The sequence below is a fragment of the Cervus canadensis genome, chromosome 4 (genome assembly GCF_019320065.1).
Source record: "Cervus canadensis isolate Bull #8, Minnesota chromosome 4, ASM1932006v1, whole genome shotgun sequence".
NCBI classification, from domain to species: Eukaryota; Metazoa; Chordata; class Mammalia; order Artiodactyla; family Cervidae; genus Cervus; species Cervus canadensis.
In genome coordinates, this window is record NC_057389.1 from 94465749 (window position 1) to 94480345 (window position 14597).

General features: G+C 61.2%; 1 protein-coding gene across 3 annotated transcripts in view; it reads left to right on the top strand.

The window, feature by feature from the left end:
* The first annotated feature begins 1465 nt into the window (after window positions 1–1465).
* The window catches only part of NFIX (nuclear factor I X), a 97377-nt gene continuing 84245 nt past the window's right edge, over window positions 1466–14597 (top strand). The window contains exon 1 of one of the 3 annotated variants that reach the window (XM_043466852.1): window positions 1466–1593. In XM_043466852.1, the coding sequence (XP_043322787.1) occupies window positions 1567–1593 (27 nt within the window). In that variant the 5' untranslated portion in view covers window positions 1466–1566. Of the gene's footprint in view, window positions 1594–1747; window positions 1767–5571; window positions 5593–14597 lie in introns of those variants that run through there. The other 2 variants (XM_043466851.1, XM_043466847.1) reach the window with 2 other exon arrangements.

Consider the following 14597-nt stretch of genomic DNA (forward strand, 5'->3'; position numbering starts at 1 on the left):
AGGCACTGCCTCCCCACCCACCCTGGGGGTCATTCAAGGGCTCCCCCTGCCCCCATGCCAGGATTCCCAGCACCAACCTTCCACCCATTCCCCATTCCTCCTAGATCCGGAAATGGGGGATCAGGGGCCTGCACGAGGGGAGGGAGCCTCACCAGGGGGTGTGAGTACTGTACCCGAGGCCTCCATGTCCAATTCTGTCCCTAATGGTTGGGACATGTGACCCTTGGAAGATTTGTGTATGTACATGAGCAGGTCCAAGGACAAGTGTGTGTGTGTGTGTGTGTGTGAGGGGAGGGGCCTGGGTGTCTGTGTGTGACACTTGTGTACATCCGGGCATCAGGCGTGTGGTATGTGTGCCTGTGTGTAGCTGTGACTGCCACCGTCGCTTCGTATCAGTGCTTTCCCTGCGTTTGGCACATATATCCTGGCGTCTGATGGTGTGTCTTTGTGTGACAATGTGTCAGTGTATCTTCATAACTGCCAAGGTGGTTTTTTGGTGCAACTTTGTGTGTGTGTGTTGCAGGTACATTTGGGTGTCTGTGTATAGCAGTTGTGTGTCTGGAGAGTGTGAGGATGTGGTTGTATGATCATGCCAGTGTCAGTGTATCAGGATGAATCTGTAGGCGTCAACCTGCACTGATGTGCGTCTTGGTGGTATCAATGTGTGTCCATGTGAGCTCGTACTGGAGTGTGTCCACCTGTATTGGGGAGTCTAAACACGGTTTGTTGTTGAAATGCATGTGTGTGGGCATCATCGTGTGATGGTGGGCCCTGTGTGCGTGTCAGTGCGTGCATCGTGGGTTGCTTTCCTAGTCTTGTGTATGTGTGTGCCTGTGTGTCGGTGCATGTGTGTGGGTTGCGTGTCCATGCTGCGTGTGTAGGTGTCTGCGTGTGCTCTGTCGGACCGTGGAACGTGTGGCAGTGAGTTCTGTACGTGACATGTATGGGGAGGTCCGAGCCTCACTGCGTGTCAGCGTGTGTCTGCTTTGGAACGCGGGCCAGCACGTGTCGGGGTGGCCGCGTCGGTGTGCGCCCCCGCACGCGTGTGTCTGCGTGTGTGTGTGTGCATGTGTGCGTGCATGCGTGTGTGTGTATGTGTGTGCGCGCCGGCCGTCGCTCCCCCGCCCTGCCCGCCCCTCCCCGCGCCCCTCCTCCCGCCCGCGCCGCCCGCCCGCTCCCTCTCCCCGGAGTGCGCCGCTTCCAAACTTTGTCTAAACTTTCACTTTCACAGCGCGGCGGCGGCGGCGGCGGCGGCGGCGGCGGGCGAGGGTGACCGGCCGAGCGGCGGCGGCATGGAGTAGACGCGCGGCGGCGGCGGCGGCGGCGGCGGACGCGAGAGGCAGCGGCGAGCGCGGCGGCGGCGGCGGCCCCGGAGCCGGCGGGGCCGAGCCTGCGAGCGGCGAGCGCGGAGCGGCGCCGGGCCGAGCGCGGGGCCGCGGGCCGGGCGGGCGCAGCGCGGCGGAGGCCGGAGGAGCCGAGCCGGAGCCGGAGCCCGAGCGCGGCCGCCGCCTGCCGGGCCTCCTCTCGCCGCGGCCGGCCGCCGCGCTCCCGCCCGGGCGTCCAGCTATGTACTCCCCGTACTGCCTCACCCAGGTACCGGCCGCCGCCCCCGCGCGACCCGGGAGGGGAGCGGGCGCAGGAGGCCGGCCGGCGGCGCGGGCGGGAGGGCGGAGGGGGAGCGCGGCGGCTGGGGGGAGTGAGCCCGCGGGCGGCCGAGGGGTGCAAGCCGGGCGATGGGGAATCCGGGCACGCGTCCGGACGCCCCGGTGCGCGTGCGACCCTGGCCCAGGGGCAGACTCCTGTTGGGGTTCCGGGGGTGGCTGGCTGCGTGCGTGGCGCTGCCCCTGGAGCGCGGAGCCGGAGTGCGTGTGTGTGAGTGTGTGTGTGTATGTGTGTGTGCGCGCGCGCGCGCTCGACTGGGGTGCAGTGGGCAGCGGGACTCCCGCCGACCTGTGGGCGACTGTGGCGTGCACCCGGACAGCGTGGCCGCTGGCAGTGTTTGCGGGGTGACAGAGTGGCAGGGGGTGGTCCGCAGGGCGCCTTGCGGGGACTGGGGCTGGCGGCGTTCCCTAGGGCGGGAGCAGCGGTTCCGGAGGGTGGCAGCGGCCGGCGTGCGTGGCGATGGCCCTTGCGTGCTGCCGGGGTGCCCGGGGCGGGCCGAGCGGCCCGGGCGTCTCCCCAAAGTCTTTGTTCAGGCCTCACATGGGAGCGGGGCTAAGAAAATGGCGGGGCTCCCAAATTTCTGTGGGGCAGGGGAGGAGAGGGAGGGACGGGCCGGCTGCCAGCCCAGGCCGCGCCTCTTCGCCGACCCTGGACGCCGCAGTCGCGCCCCCCCACCCCGAAAAAAAAAAGAACTTTCCTTAGCGCAAACTTTCCGGCCCCAGCGACCCCGGCTGACTGCCGCGCCGCGGACCAGGCGGGTCTGGGGAATCCCGTCCCGCTGCCTGGAGGCGGGAGGGGCGGGAAGGAGTCGCGGACAACTGCCGATCGTGCTGCGGCCACGCCGTCGAGTCAGCCGCGGGCGCTGTGCCGACCTTGGCGCGCTGCGAGAGCGCGTCCCGCCTCCAGCGAAGTTCCCAGCACCGCGCTCGGTGCAGGGCGAAAGAGGCCCGGGGGGATGTGTGCCCTGCCACCCCACCCTCCCTGGAGGTGGCTTCAGGCTCTGAGAGGGCACAGAAGCTACCCAGAGCCCCACAGCGGCCCTGGTAGCCCTGTCTTCTGGGCCATGCTGTGGCTGGCAACCCAGACTCCGCAGAGGGACACCTGGGGGCTGCCTAGCTCTGCCTGCCAGCAGAGCCTACGTTTGGGGGGGCATCTCAAGGCCAAGTCTGGGTTCCTAATTGTCCCCTCTGCCGATCTGAGCCTTGCCAGCTGTGTGCCAAGTGTGCCCAGGCTGGGGAATGGGAGTCCACATGAATATGGCTGCAATGCGGGTGTGGTTTGTGGCAAGGGGCTAGAGGGTATGTCAGGGGTTTGTGTCGGCCCCCCTTTCAACAAACAGAATGCTTGTATCCCCAGATGCTAGTGTGTGTGTGTGTGTGTGTGTGTGTGTGTGTGAGAGAGAGAGAGAGTGAGTGTCAGTCTTGGTGTCTGCATGTGGCCTTGTGGATCAGGCATGGGCAGCCCTGCATGGTATGGACATGTGTGTGGCCAGGAGCAAGGGGTTTCCTGTACAGAAGCAGGTGTGAGTACGCGTTAGTGAGGTGCATATGCACACATGTGTGTCACAGTGTGTATGCAGGTGTGAGCAAGCACTCTGGCCTTGATGGCAGTGTGGGGGGCCCCCACACCCACCATCAGTCAGGGTGGCCCCTCTGACTGGCCAGCCCCCTGCTCAACGACCCCTATACCTAGCTGGGTGTGAGCTATGGCTGGCCAATGTGACTATTTGGGGCCTAGTGGAATCAAGACCTCATGCTTTAGCGGCCCTTGGCCCACCAGCCGCACGCTTAGCTCTCAGGCCTACCCTCCTCCTTGGCCTGGGTGAGAAATTGGCTCCTCAGACATCACAGCACCCTGGGAAAGAAAATACTAGCTGGTCCACTGGTGACAAGATGAGGAAGGGCTGGGGTAGCCCCCAGACTCAGGGCGATGGCCAGGCCTTGGCTCTTTGACACCCCAGAAGGGAGCAAGGGGTCAGCTCTGTGTTGGAGGCCTGAGTGTGGCAGGGTGTCTGGGGAGAGAAGGGGGCATGGGCTCGCTGGATTGCGCTCCTCAGCTCTGGGCAGGCGGCTGCTGTTGACTGGTCAGTGGAGTCCAGCCTGCCCCTCCTGCCAGTCACATTTCTGGGAGCTAGTCTCTGTTTTTATAAATCGTTCTGCTTCCCTAGTTTGCTCTGCCAGTCTCGTCTTTTCCTGTATCTCTGTCTTTCTCTGCCCCTTTTCCGTCTCTCTCACTGTCCTATATCTGTGACTGTCGCTGTCTTTCCCTGTCTCTCTCTGATTCTGGCCCCATCTCTGCTCTATCCTCCCCCTCGAGTCTCGGACTCTCTCCCTGGCCTCGTTGTGTGTGTGTGTGTGTGTGTGTGTGTGGTTTTTTTTTTTTTTCAAACCAGAATTGGCTTCGATTTTAAAGTCAATAAATGATTGAGCAGGAACGAGCTTGGAGCAGCGGGGCCCTGGCGGGGAGAGGCACTGTGGGCGAGGGGGAAGGGCGGACGTGGTGATGCGGGGGGGAAGAATCTCCTGGTGGAAAAAGCATCGAAATCCAGGGTGGCTGGGTGGGGTGCTTGCTGGGGCTGTTTAAGCCCACTGCAGTCACGGGCCTGAGTCCTCTGTTGAGGGGAGTGGGGTAGATGGCAGGCCCCCCACTCCTAACAGACAGAACTGCACACAGGATGTGCACACACAGATACACCACCGCTGCCGCCAAGATGAGGACACGAACGACGCATTTGTGCTGACGTCCAGACACACGGCCATGGATGGACGAACTTAGGGACACAGGAAAAGGTGGACCTGTGTTCTGTCCCTACCAGCACATACACACACACACACACATACCCCCCAACACACACGGACCCGTTGATATAGGGCACGTGTCTCTACATAAACTCACGGAAACACAGCAATACCGTCCAGACACCTTCGGATACAGGCTGACTCAAGTGTGTCTTCGCTCACACAGACCTGACACAAGACACACACCTCGACACAAGACATGAGGCTGCTGGCTTACCCAGGTGGGTACACAGACACGCATGTTCACCGACATTGCCTGTCACGCGGCGGCAGGAGCAGCGGAATGTTCACGTACCCTTATTTCCACACAATCACATACATACTCCTTCAAGGGAGGGTGATGGGCTGGGGCCTCCCTGATGTCCCCCTGCTCTCTCCCTGGGTCTCTGTGGCCACCTCTCTGTCCCTGTGAAGCTTCTCCTCCCCATCCTGACGCCAACATGAGACCCCCCCTTGTTGTGGCAAATTTTCTCTCTGGCTCTGGCCCTGCCTCCTCAGTGCCCATTGCTGGGGGTGGGGGTGGGGGCAGGAGGCAAGTGTGGCGACCAGCTGGGACAGAGTATCCCATGCTTGGGGCGAGGTTGAGCTCAGATGGACGGAGCTCAGAGCTGAGGGCTCTGCTGGGTTAACACAGTGGGGACTAGAACCAGGCATTGCTGGCCCGGTCCAGAGGTCTTATGTGACCTCAGGGGCTCCCAGGTGGAGCCGTGGGAGCAGAGGTTGAGTGTGAGACTTGGCCAAAGATAGCTCAGGGTTTGAGCTCCAGCTCTGCATCTTCTAATCCCGTGACTGGAAGCACAGGATTTTGTTGGTCTGTGAAATGGGCAGTAAAATATAATTAAAAATATTCCAATGGGCAATAATGATAATGACTTCTCACACTGAGATTAGGCTCAGGGCTGTACCTGGCATGTAGCGTGTGGTCAAGGAAAGGAATGATGTGTCATTTTGGTTATCACTGTTAGGCCAGCCGCAGGCCCTCCTGAGGGAAGGCCACTCCGGAGGGATGGAGGGCAGGGTCAAGCACCTCCCAATCATAGAAATCCAAGTGGACTGCCTGGAGGAAGGAGGAAGCAAGAGAAGAGTTGGGAAGGAAAAGAGGCCAGCCCATGGCCCAGCTGTTTTTCCTCAGGTGGGCTACTGGAGGCCAAGTAGGTGGCGGTGGGTGGGTGGGGTGAGCGGGCAGCGCAGGGGGCTGTGGAAGGGATGGATGGCAGGGGTTCAAGGCAGGGAGAGGTGATGGTGAGGGTGCGGGAGGGGACAGAGAGAGAGCCAAGACCTGGGCTGCCCTGTGGGAACCAGATGGCATTTGTAGGGGGCTTCGGTTGCCCCTGGTCCTTTCCCTGACCTCGACCAAGCTGGCTTTGAGGCCAGGCTCTGAGGCCTTGGGCCAGAGTGTGCAAGGGTGTGTGCATGTGAGTCTTCAGATGTGAGTGGGTCAAAAAACTGAGGAATCTGGGTGGATCCCAGTGTAGACATACTCGTGGCTCCAGAGTCATTTCTGTGTCTGCATCAGGGCATGTCGTCACCTGGGCCCAATGTGGGGATGGGATGCCTGTGCGGGACCCTATGAGGGCCCTTGACAGGGTCCAGCGGGCATTGTGGGTATGTGCAGGGGGCGGGCGTGCAGCTGTGGCTGGCAGCAAAGGCTTCCTGGTGGTCAGTGTCAGACCACTGGCTTCCATTTCCAGCCCCCGGGGAGCCTGGCCTTTCTGGTCCCCTTGGTTCCTGTCCTCTGCTCTTGAACTGCAGGCACAGGGGGCAGGGCGGGGTGGGGGGGGCGTCTCACAATTTCCTCCAGCGGGACAGAGAGGCTGAGGAGGCCGAGACACTGGTGCTTCCCTCCAGCACAGCGCCGAGGAGGGGGCTCCTGTCCCTCCTAGCGGCGGGCGGAGGGGAGAGAATGCAGTCTGTGCTTTCCGACCCCCAAACCCCTGGATGTGGAGGTGAAGGGACCAGGTAGGGGGACACCCCTGAGCAGCTCCCCGGATTCTTCCCGATTCGCGTGTGCGTTCATCGGCACGGCGAGCCGTTGGAGGACCATTTCCCGGAAGATGGCTGTGCGTGTCTGCGTGGCTCCCTTTCCAAGTGGCCCTGTGTCTCCGAGGGTGTGTCAGTGGACGCTGCCTGCTGTCTCTGAGGGTCACCCCCGGCTCCGTCTCTGTGTATTGAGGTGACACCGAGGTGGGGGCGTGTCACCACGGGTGTCAGGATGCCCGATGTGGTCTGTGTCAAGGTGCCGCTGTGGAACGTCACCAAACAAATCATCGATCGAAGCCTCCCGTGTCTGGCCGTCACGACAAGTGGTGTATCAGTGTGTCTTCGTGTGTGGGGCGGCCTGCCTGTGTCCACCTGTGTGGGCGTACCCGCTTCCCTGTGCGGGCCGACAGGTATCACCCCCAGGGCACTGTGTGTCCTAGGCTCGTCCCGCTGACCATCGGCTGCTGTTTGACCACTTGGACCCCTCTCCGTGGCCTCCCCTGGCCTCTCGGCACCTTGCAAAGGGCCCACTATGGCGCCCAAACTAGCGGCTGGGAGTAGGCCGGACTCTCCGAGGCTTCCCCTGAGGTCTGGCGGCCGTGGTGGCCCTGCTGTGGGCCCCACCCTTGCCCCTGGCCCGGCATGGACAGAAGCCCGTTGTGTGGTGAGGTGCGGGTGTATGTTTGGGCCGCCCACAGGCCTCGCTCTGTCTGCCCGGCGCACATTGATCTTGGCTTCTGCCCGTGTCCGTCTTGGCCTGGCCAGCTGGGGTGTCCGGCTGTCTCCATGGGCCTGAGCCCACTGCCCCCGGGGCCAAGTCGGCCCCGGGTCCCCCACCCCCGCACCACCCTGCTGACCCTCGGAGGCTCTGAGAGCATGGTTTGGAAACTGAAGCCCCCTCCCTGATTTCCCCTGCCCCCTCTCTTTCCTCCCTCTCTCGTCCCCTCCTCCCGCTCCCTCTCTCCCTCTCTCTCCTCCTGCCAAACGCATCTTGGCTCTGTCTGAATATCTCTCCTCCTCGATTTTTGGCTCCAGCTCTGGGCGCGTTCACTAAAAGAAGGGCTAGCTCCCCCCTTCCCCGCCCCCCTTCCTTGCCGCCTCCCCCCACTCCGGAGGAGCCCCTCTGAGGGCGGGAGTGGCCGCGTGCAGGGGCCTGGGCCCCCAGGCGGGCTGGGCCAAGGGGGCACAGGCCCGGCGGGCGAGGGGGCTGGGTGGACTGGGCCTGGCAGCCTGAGCGAGCAGTGGCTGGGGTGACTTTGCTGCCCGGTTGGGCGGGCGGGCGGGTGGGGAGGGGTCGGGGGCACGGAGCTGGGGTGTCTGGCTTCTGGTGGGGCTGGCAGGCCTCTGCGAGGCGCAGCTGTGCCCAGAACTCCGAGCTGCGTTTGCCATCACTACCGATGTGGCTGCGCCAGCCGGGGAGGGGGAGGCGGGTGGCGGGCACTGCGGCGCTCCATAGCCAATCGGAAGCCGGGGTTGCACTGGGGAGCTCTCCCCCCACTGGGCCCCACCCTGAGCAGAGACTGGGGGTGGTGGCCAGCAGCAGGCAGGGGGCAGTGCCGCCACCATCGCCCAGAACCCTGCCCCCTCGGTTGGAAGCTCCGTGCCAGCCTTCCTGGCACATATCAGGCAAAGGCGGGGGTCTGTCCCCACCTGAATCTGCAGGAGCAGAGCTGGAGGAAGGGGCAACTTGGAGGAGCACCCCACCCTCTTGGCCCTAGGAGGCAGCTTTCTGTCCGGGGCAGCCAGGAGCTGGGGTGGTAGGGGGAGCGTTGAGGGCCTAATCGTCCGAGATGGTCCATCCAAATATCGGCTTCAGTTGAATCATCTTGGGGGTTTATTCTGGGTCCGTCTCCCACAAAGTTGCACACTCTCACTGGCACACACAGGCACAAAGAAGCACGTTGTCACACACAGGCATGGCACACCGGGGCACACAGACACTGGGGTTCCCATACAGAGGGGCTCGCTTCACACGCAGACACTTGGAGATGCCCCCACCACACCAAACACAGCGACTCGGGCTACGTGCACAGGGACACGCGCGTGGGTGCCGACTCTGGGGTACGCACGGTCACACAATAACACACCATGAGACGCAGGCATCGCCACCACCCAGCAGACCTATGGCGAAAAGCGCATGGCACATGCACGCAGTGACACTCTCAGAAACACGCTGATACACACACACACCTTGCAATGCTTGAAAACATCTGCTTGTCACACTTGGAGGAGAGTTTGCCTCTGGCACCTAGTGGGTGGAAGCCAGGAAGGCGCCCAGCACCCTTAGTACACAGAGATGACCCCAACCACAAATAACGATCCAGCCCTCGTGTCAACCGTTGGGCCGAAGTGGAAAAACTCGGCTCTGGTATATTGTTAGACACATGCAGTCACACACACCGGAGCCTGGCTAGCCCCTGACACCAAGTGCGTGCATGCACACACACAAATACACCCGGATAAGAGTGTGGCTGGCACAGTGTCTCACACTGTCTTGCTCACCAGGACCCAGGTATTGCCAACAAGTGCACGGCTCCCCCCACCTCACAGACACACAAGCCTGGGCACAAATGGTGGGTCACGTACAACAATCCCGTGCTGCTCCAGCACACGGGGATGAAGGTCACACCCACACACCCGTTCGCACCTGGGCCACACCTGGCCCTGCTTGGAAATGGAGCCTCAGAGAGGAGACCTGCCCTCCTTGTACCTTCCCTTCTACCTGCCTGCCCTGCCCCCAGCTGTCTTTAAGCAGCAGATCGAACCACCCCAGCCTCTCCTGATGGAACTGGGAGCTCTGAGTCCAGGTGCTGGTTTGTAGACGCCTGGGGGATACTCCTGCGAGGCCACATGCTCGCTTCTGCCCACAACAGCCCTGCCTCTGGGCCCCCGTTTCACAGTCTTGCTTCTGGCAGCCATTGAGACAGTCCAGGATGGAGGCGAGGCTGACCCCGAGGCCCTTGTTCCCCGTGCGGCTGTCTCATTAATCCTCTGGCCGTTGACTCCTTATTTCTGACTCTGGAGAAAGAGTGAAGAACGGTGGCTCGTGGAGTCCTACAGGAAGGAAACCTTTCAGAGGATAATAAGTGAATGAGTGTTTGTCCTCAAAATCATAGCAATGGCTAAGGTGTGCTGAATGTGCGCTGTGTCTTGACCTGAGCTATGTGCCTCCCGAGCTCGTCTCCCTGAATCCTTCCACACGAGGTGGATATGGTAAGGGTTAGCTGTGCCCATGTGTGTGTCTGACAGTACGTTACACCGGGTTGCTCCACTTTGGCACTGTTGGCGTTTGGGACATTTGGACATTATTAGAAGAGTGGGGCCTCTGAGCCAATTTCCTGGGTATGAACCTGGCTTTGTTACTCAGTAGCTGTGTGACCTTGGGCAAGTCGTTCGACTTCTCTGGGCCTCAGTTTCCTCTCATAGGGTTGTGGAAAGGATCAGAGGAGTTGGTTTATCCCAAGTGCTTTAAAACAGTGCTTGATGTGAAGGAAGTGCTTGATTCGATAGATGAAAAGCAGATTCAGAGAAGACGTGTCCTGTATCAGGGCCAAGGGCTAGAAGGTGGTAGAGCCTTGCTCTCTTCTCTGATCACCACTATCCTAAATCTTACTGAATGGAGAAAAATGTAGCTTATTTTCTGGCCTTTATGAAATTTCAGAGTGGCCCTTTCGGCCCCCATACCACCATTCAAAGCATGTCCCAGCTGTTGACCCTTGAACCCTAGTTACAGCTCTGACCTTCAGCTCTTCTGTCCCAGGGCTCAAAATGGGAGTGGACGGTCATCCCACCCTCTCTGCACACCCACCGGCCAAGCTTGTCCTCACCTTCCTGGCAGGGCCCAACGCCCTCTCCCACACCTTGCCGGGCACCTTACCGGGCACCTCGCCGGAGCCCGCGTGCTGGGGGTGCAGCCGGGGGCCTGTGCATTCCTTCCACAAATGTTTGCTAAGCACCTCCTGGGTGCCAGCCCTGTTCTGGGCCCCGGGGGCTCAGCAAGGAGCAAAATGAGTGGAGGTGCCAGCCTCGGTGGGAGGGTAGACTGTGAACCCGATAAACAAGGGAGTGTCCAGTATTTGAGACTGCAATAGGTGTTATGGGGGAACGAGAACAGGTAGGCCCTCGGAAGTGCTGGGCAGCTATGGCTTTTAGCAGAGGTGGTCTGGCGACCTCGCGGCTCAGTGTTGACTTTCAATTTGGTTGCTCTGCCATGGCTCAAGTGCGGCCTCCCAGGTCCTTTGCCCTCTCCAAGGGGCGGTGCAGAGGTCAGGGGTACGTGACTTAGCCTGGTTGCCTGCACCATCCGCCTGGAACGCACAGCCTCTTGTTGCTGCTGTCTGAGGTCATCCGTTATCCCTACTTGTGGATGCTGGCCTAAGACCTGGGGACAAGATGGCCGGGGCCTCTTCTCTATAAAAACTGGGACTCGATGGGCACTGGGTGCTCTCAACTGGGCTGCTCGGAGCTGGGGGGTGGGGCTGGGGCAGCTGGTGGCCCGGAGTGGCACTTCCACCTGGGCCCCTCGATTTAGCTCCCTCAGGGCGGGTCCAGTTTATTTTTACCCAGCCTGTCGCCCTGGCAGTGCCAGGCTGCGCCATCTTTGTAGGGTCTTGGGGAACTGCCCATGGCTTGAGGGGACCCGGCTTTGTCTGCTGGACCCCCAATTCCCACCACTGGACCCCCATTTCCCTCCACCCCCAAAGCTCCAGGTGTGAGGGCTCTGGACCGGAGCTGGTGGGGTCGGCCCTGCTGGCTGGCAACCCTTGTGCCCAGCCTGGTGGCATTTGGTTTGGCGTCCTGCCTGCCCGCCACCCCCACCCCATGCCCGGGCAGAGCCGAGCGGCTGCTGCTGCCAGTCTCCATTTCGAAGCTTGAGGTGGGGGTGGGGGAATGCCGGGCACCTCCTGGGCCCCCTGCCCGCCGCGTGCCACCTGGGGCTTGTCCCCCATGCCCGCTCTGTGGAAGGGCCCAACATGCTTTTCCCGCTGCCCCTTTGCACCCCAGAGCTCAATGAGGATGCCCGCCTGGCTTCCATCTTCCCTGCTTGCTTCCTCCCTCTCCCGCCTGCTTGCCTGTAATGGCTCACCATTTTTGGCATCTCCTCCCCCTCCCCCTCCCATAGGCGCCAACCTCACTTCAAACGCCATTGCTGGTTCTCTGGCCTCTGCTGCCTGGGGCTGGGGACCCTGGAGGAGAGGGTTTGGGGGGCCGAGCATGTGGGCTCAAGGGGGGCTTTCTGGGTGCTTGTGTGTGTGCATCTGGAGGAGGAAACATTCTTCAAGCCAGCTCGTGCAACCAGCCTCGAGGTTGGCAGAGCTGGGCTGCAGAAAGGGGGTGACGGAGAAGTGCAGACACTCCTACTTCTGAACTGACCCTAGGACCTGGTGTCAGCCTCTGGGCCCCAGGGAGACCAGGCGGGCATTTCTCTTCAAGCCCAGGGACAGAAATGGGAAAAGCCAGGCTTCATTTGGAGGGTGCTTCAACCCCTCTTCCCCCAAGCCTATCCCCTCCCACCCTGGACTTAAAGATTTCTGTTCCCCTTCCCCAGAGCTGGGGTGGGGGGATCCAAGCCCCACGCTGGGCACTTGTGCCCACAGAGGGACAAGGGCCTTAGGAGGAACCGGTTTACTGCCCCCCCCCCCCCCAGCCCGGTGCCCGCCTCTCTCGGCACTAAACAAAGTTTGCTAAGTAACTTCAAATGTTATTTGAGGACGGCCTGGCCTCAGCCCAAGGCGGCCCTGTGGAAACTTGTTTTTCGCTGCCGAGGCTGCAAGTATCAAAGACACACTTTCGGGGGGGTGGGGTGGGGGGGTGCTTCGACACTTCTCCCCTCTCTCTGGCAGGGGCTGGTCCTGAACGGACACACAGACACACAGAGGCCTACACCAGCAGAGGGACACACACATCATGCTGTGGCTTGTGACACCAGACACGTGACAGCCGAGGACCACAGTACTCCCCAGAACATACACCCAGTGCACACACACTGACACGCCAAGGGGGCAGGGTGGGGTTTGGAGGGTGCTGCCCCCAACCCACAGGCCCTGGAGTTTTTCCAGCTGGTGAGGTTTTTCCACACTGGGGAAGTGCATGACACAAAGCCTGGAGTCCTGAGTTCTCAGGTCTCCTGGGCCGTGAGTGGGTGCTCAGATGGGTCCCCTCCCCTTTCTCAGCCTCAGTTTCTCCAAGTGTAGAAGGAGGCGCTGGGCCCCGGGGAGGGGTGTAAGAAGTAGAATCCCACACTGATTAGAAGAGTGACTGGGTTGAAATCAGTGAAGGAAGCAGTGAGTCCCTTAAAGTGGGATCTGAGCACAAGGCCTAGGGTACAAGCAATGCTTGTAGGTGTCAGCTGGCATTTCCAAAAACCTAATGGGTGTCCACCCTGACTGGAGGCCCGGACCTCAAGCAACTCTAGGTTCGCCAATTCCTAGGGAAGTCTCTGTTTTTCTCATCTTCTTCCTCCATTTCTCTCTTGGCTTTTCTTGGTCTTTCCCTAAATCCCTCCTTCTCTGGGTCTCCACCAGCCCTCCCCAGGCCTGGAGCTCAGGGAAATCGTGGAAAACAGGCTCAGGGTGTGTGTCCCTCACCAAAGCCAGCCAGGCCTGGGATCCTCCATGCCCTGAGGTTCCTGATGACCTTCCTGGGGTGGGGATGGGTATCTGAGCTGACACAATGTGTCCCCCTGGGGAGGGGTAGGCTCCATCATAGGGGCACCTCCCAAGGTTTGTAAGCAGGTGGGGTCCCACTGAACAATAGAAACGCCAAGGTGGACAGGACACTGAACCGACCTACCCCCAGGCCTTGAGAGTCTCCCCGTCTGTCAGCCAGACCCTCACTGAGGTAGGTTTGTGGGGGTCCCCTGGTCCCAGCCCCACACACCACTTCATCTCCACTCACAGTCGGTACGCGCAACACCCCGCCACCCGCAGTCTGTCGCGCAGTGACAGCCTGTCACAGGCACTGCCGCACACCGGCACAATCTGTCGTCCACGCACAGTCTCACACACAACCTGTCACACACACGCACACACACACAGCGGCACAGTCACACACACAGCCAGCCTCACGCGATCACACCAAGCGTCACAGCTTGTCACAGCCATAGACTTCACAATAAAAATAACAGCTAGCAACTCCAGAGCAATTATGCCTGGGCAGCGGGTGGGCGGGCGCACGTGACCTCCTGTAACCTTCCCAGCAGGAGGCAGGTATGAGTAACCTGTTTTACAGATGAGGAAACAGAGGCCAGAAGGTTAAGTGCCAAGGTCATGAGGCTAGAAGTGGGATGGCAGGAAGTACTCAGCAAGGCCCCCAGGGGCAAGCAAGACTTAAACAGATCACCCTGCTTTTCAACCCAGTCCTATGCAACTGACACTCCTCCTTCTGACCCTCCCCATGGGAGTTCCCTTCCCATTCCCCAGATGGGGAAAACTGAGGTTCTAAGCAACCCAGGCAAAAAAACAGGGGAAGGGGCCTCCTGGTTCCTTGCATAAGAGGGCTCAAATGGTATGCCCTCCCCTGAGGAAATGCGAACCATGCCCTCCAGCCCAAATGTCACTTTGCTGCTTGTGGCCCGTGGTGGCTGCAGCCTGCAGAGCCTTTGGCTGGGGCCAGGATTCTCGAAGGCAGAGAGGTGCCGGGTCTGCAAAACTGTCTCCATCCACAGTGAGGGGTGGGAGTGGCAGCCTTAGGCTTCCAGGCAAGTCCCTCGGCCCCAGCCATGCCCAGGAGACTTGGGCTGCCCTGCACCCTCACTCCCCAGGGCCCTCCGCATTCCAGTGCGCTTCCTCCTCCTCCTCCTCTGCAGCCCTCTTTCCCTTGCTTTCCCCTTCTTTGTTCCACCCTCGTCCGCTCCCCGGGGCTTCCCCCATTAGAGCAGCCACGGCCAAAACCAACACCGCTCCAACGACATCCCGCTGAGACCCGCCGGGCGACGGCGGGCCCTGCCCCCTGGCCCGCTCAGGGGCCAAATCCTGGCTCGGCGTGGCGGCAACGGCGGTCCCGGCGCACGTGGCGGCTCTTAGGGCAAGCACATGCGCACTCCCCGGTGCAGCGGCCCCGACGGGGCGCCCGAGTGGGCGCACTCCCGGCTCTGCGGACACTCGGGCGCGCGCACGCACGTAAGCACGCTTTCGCACAGAAGCTCAGACCCGAGTG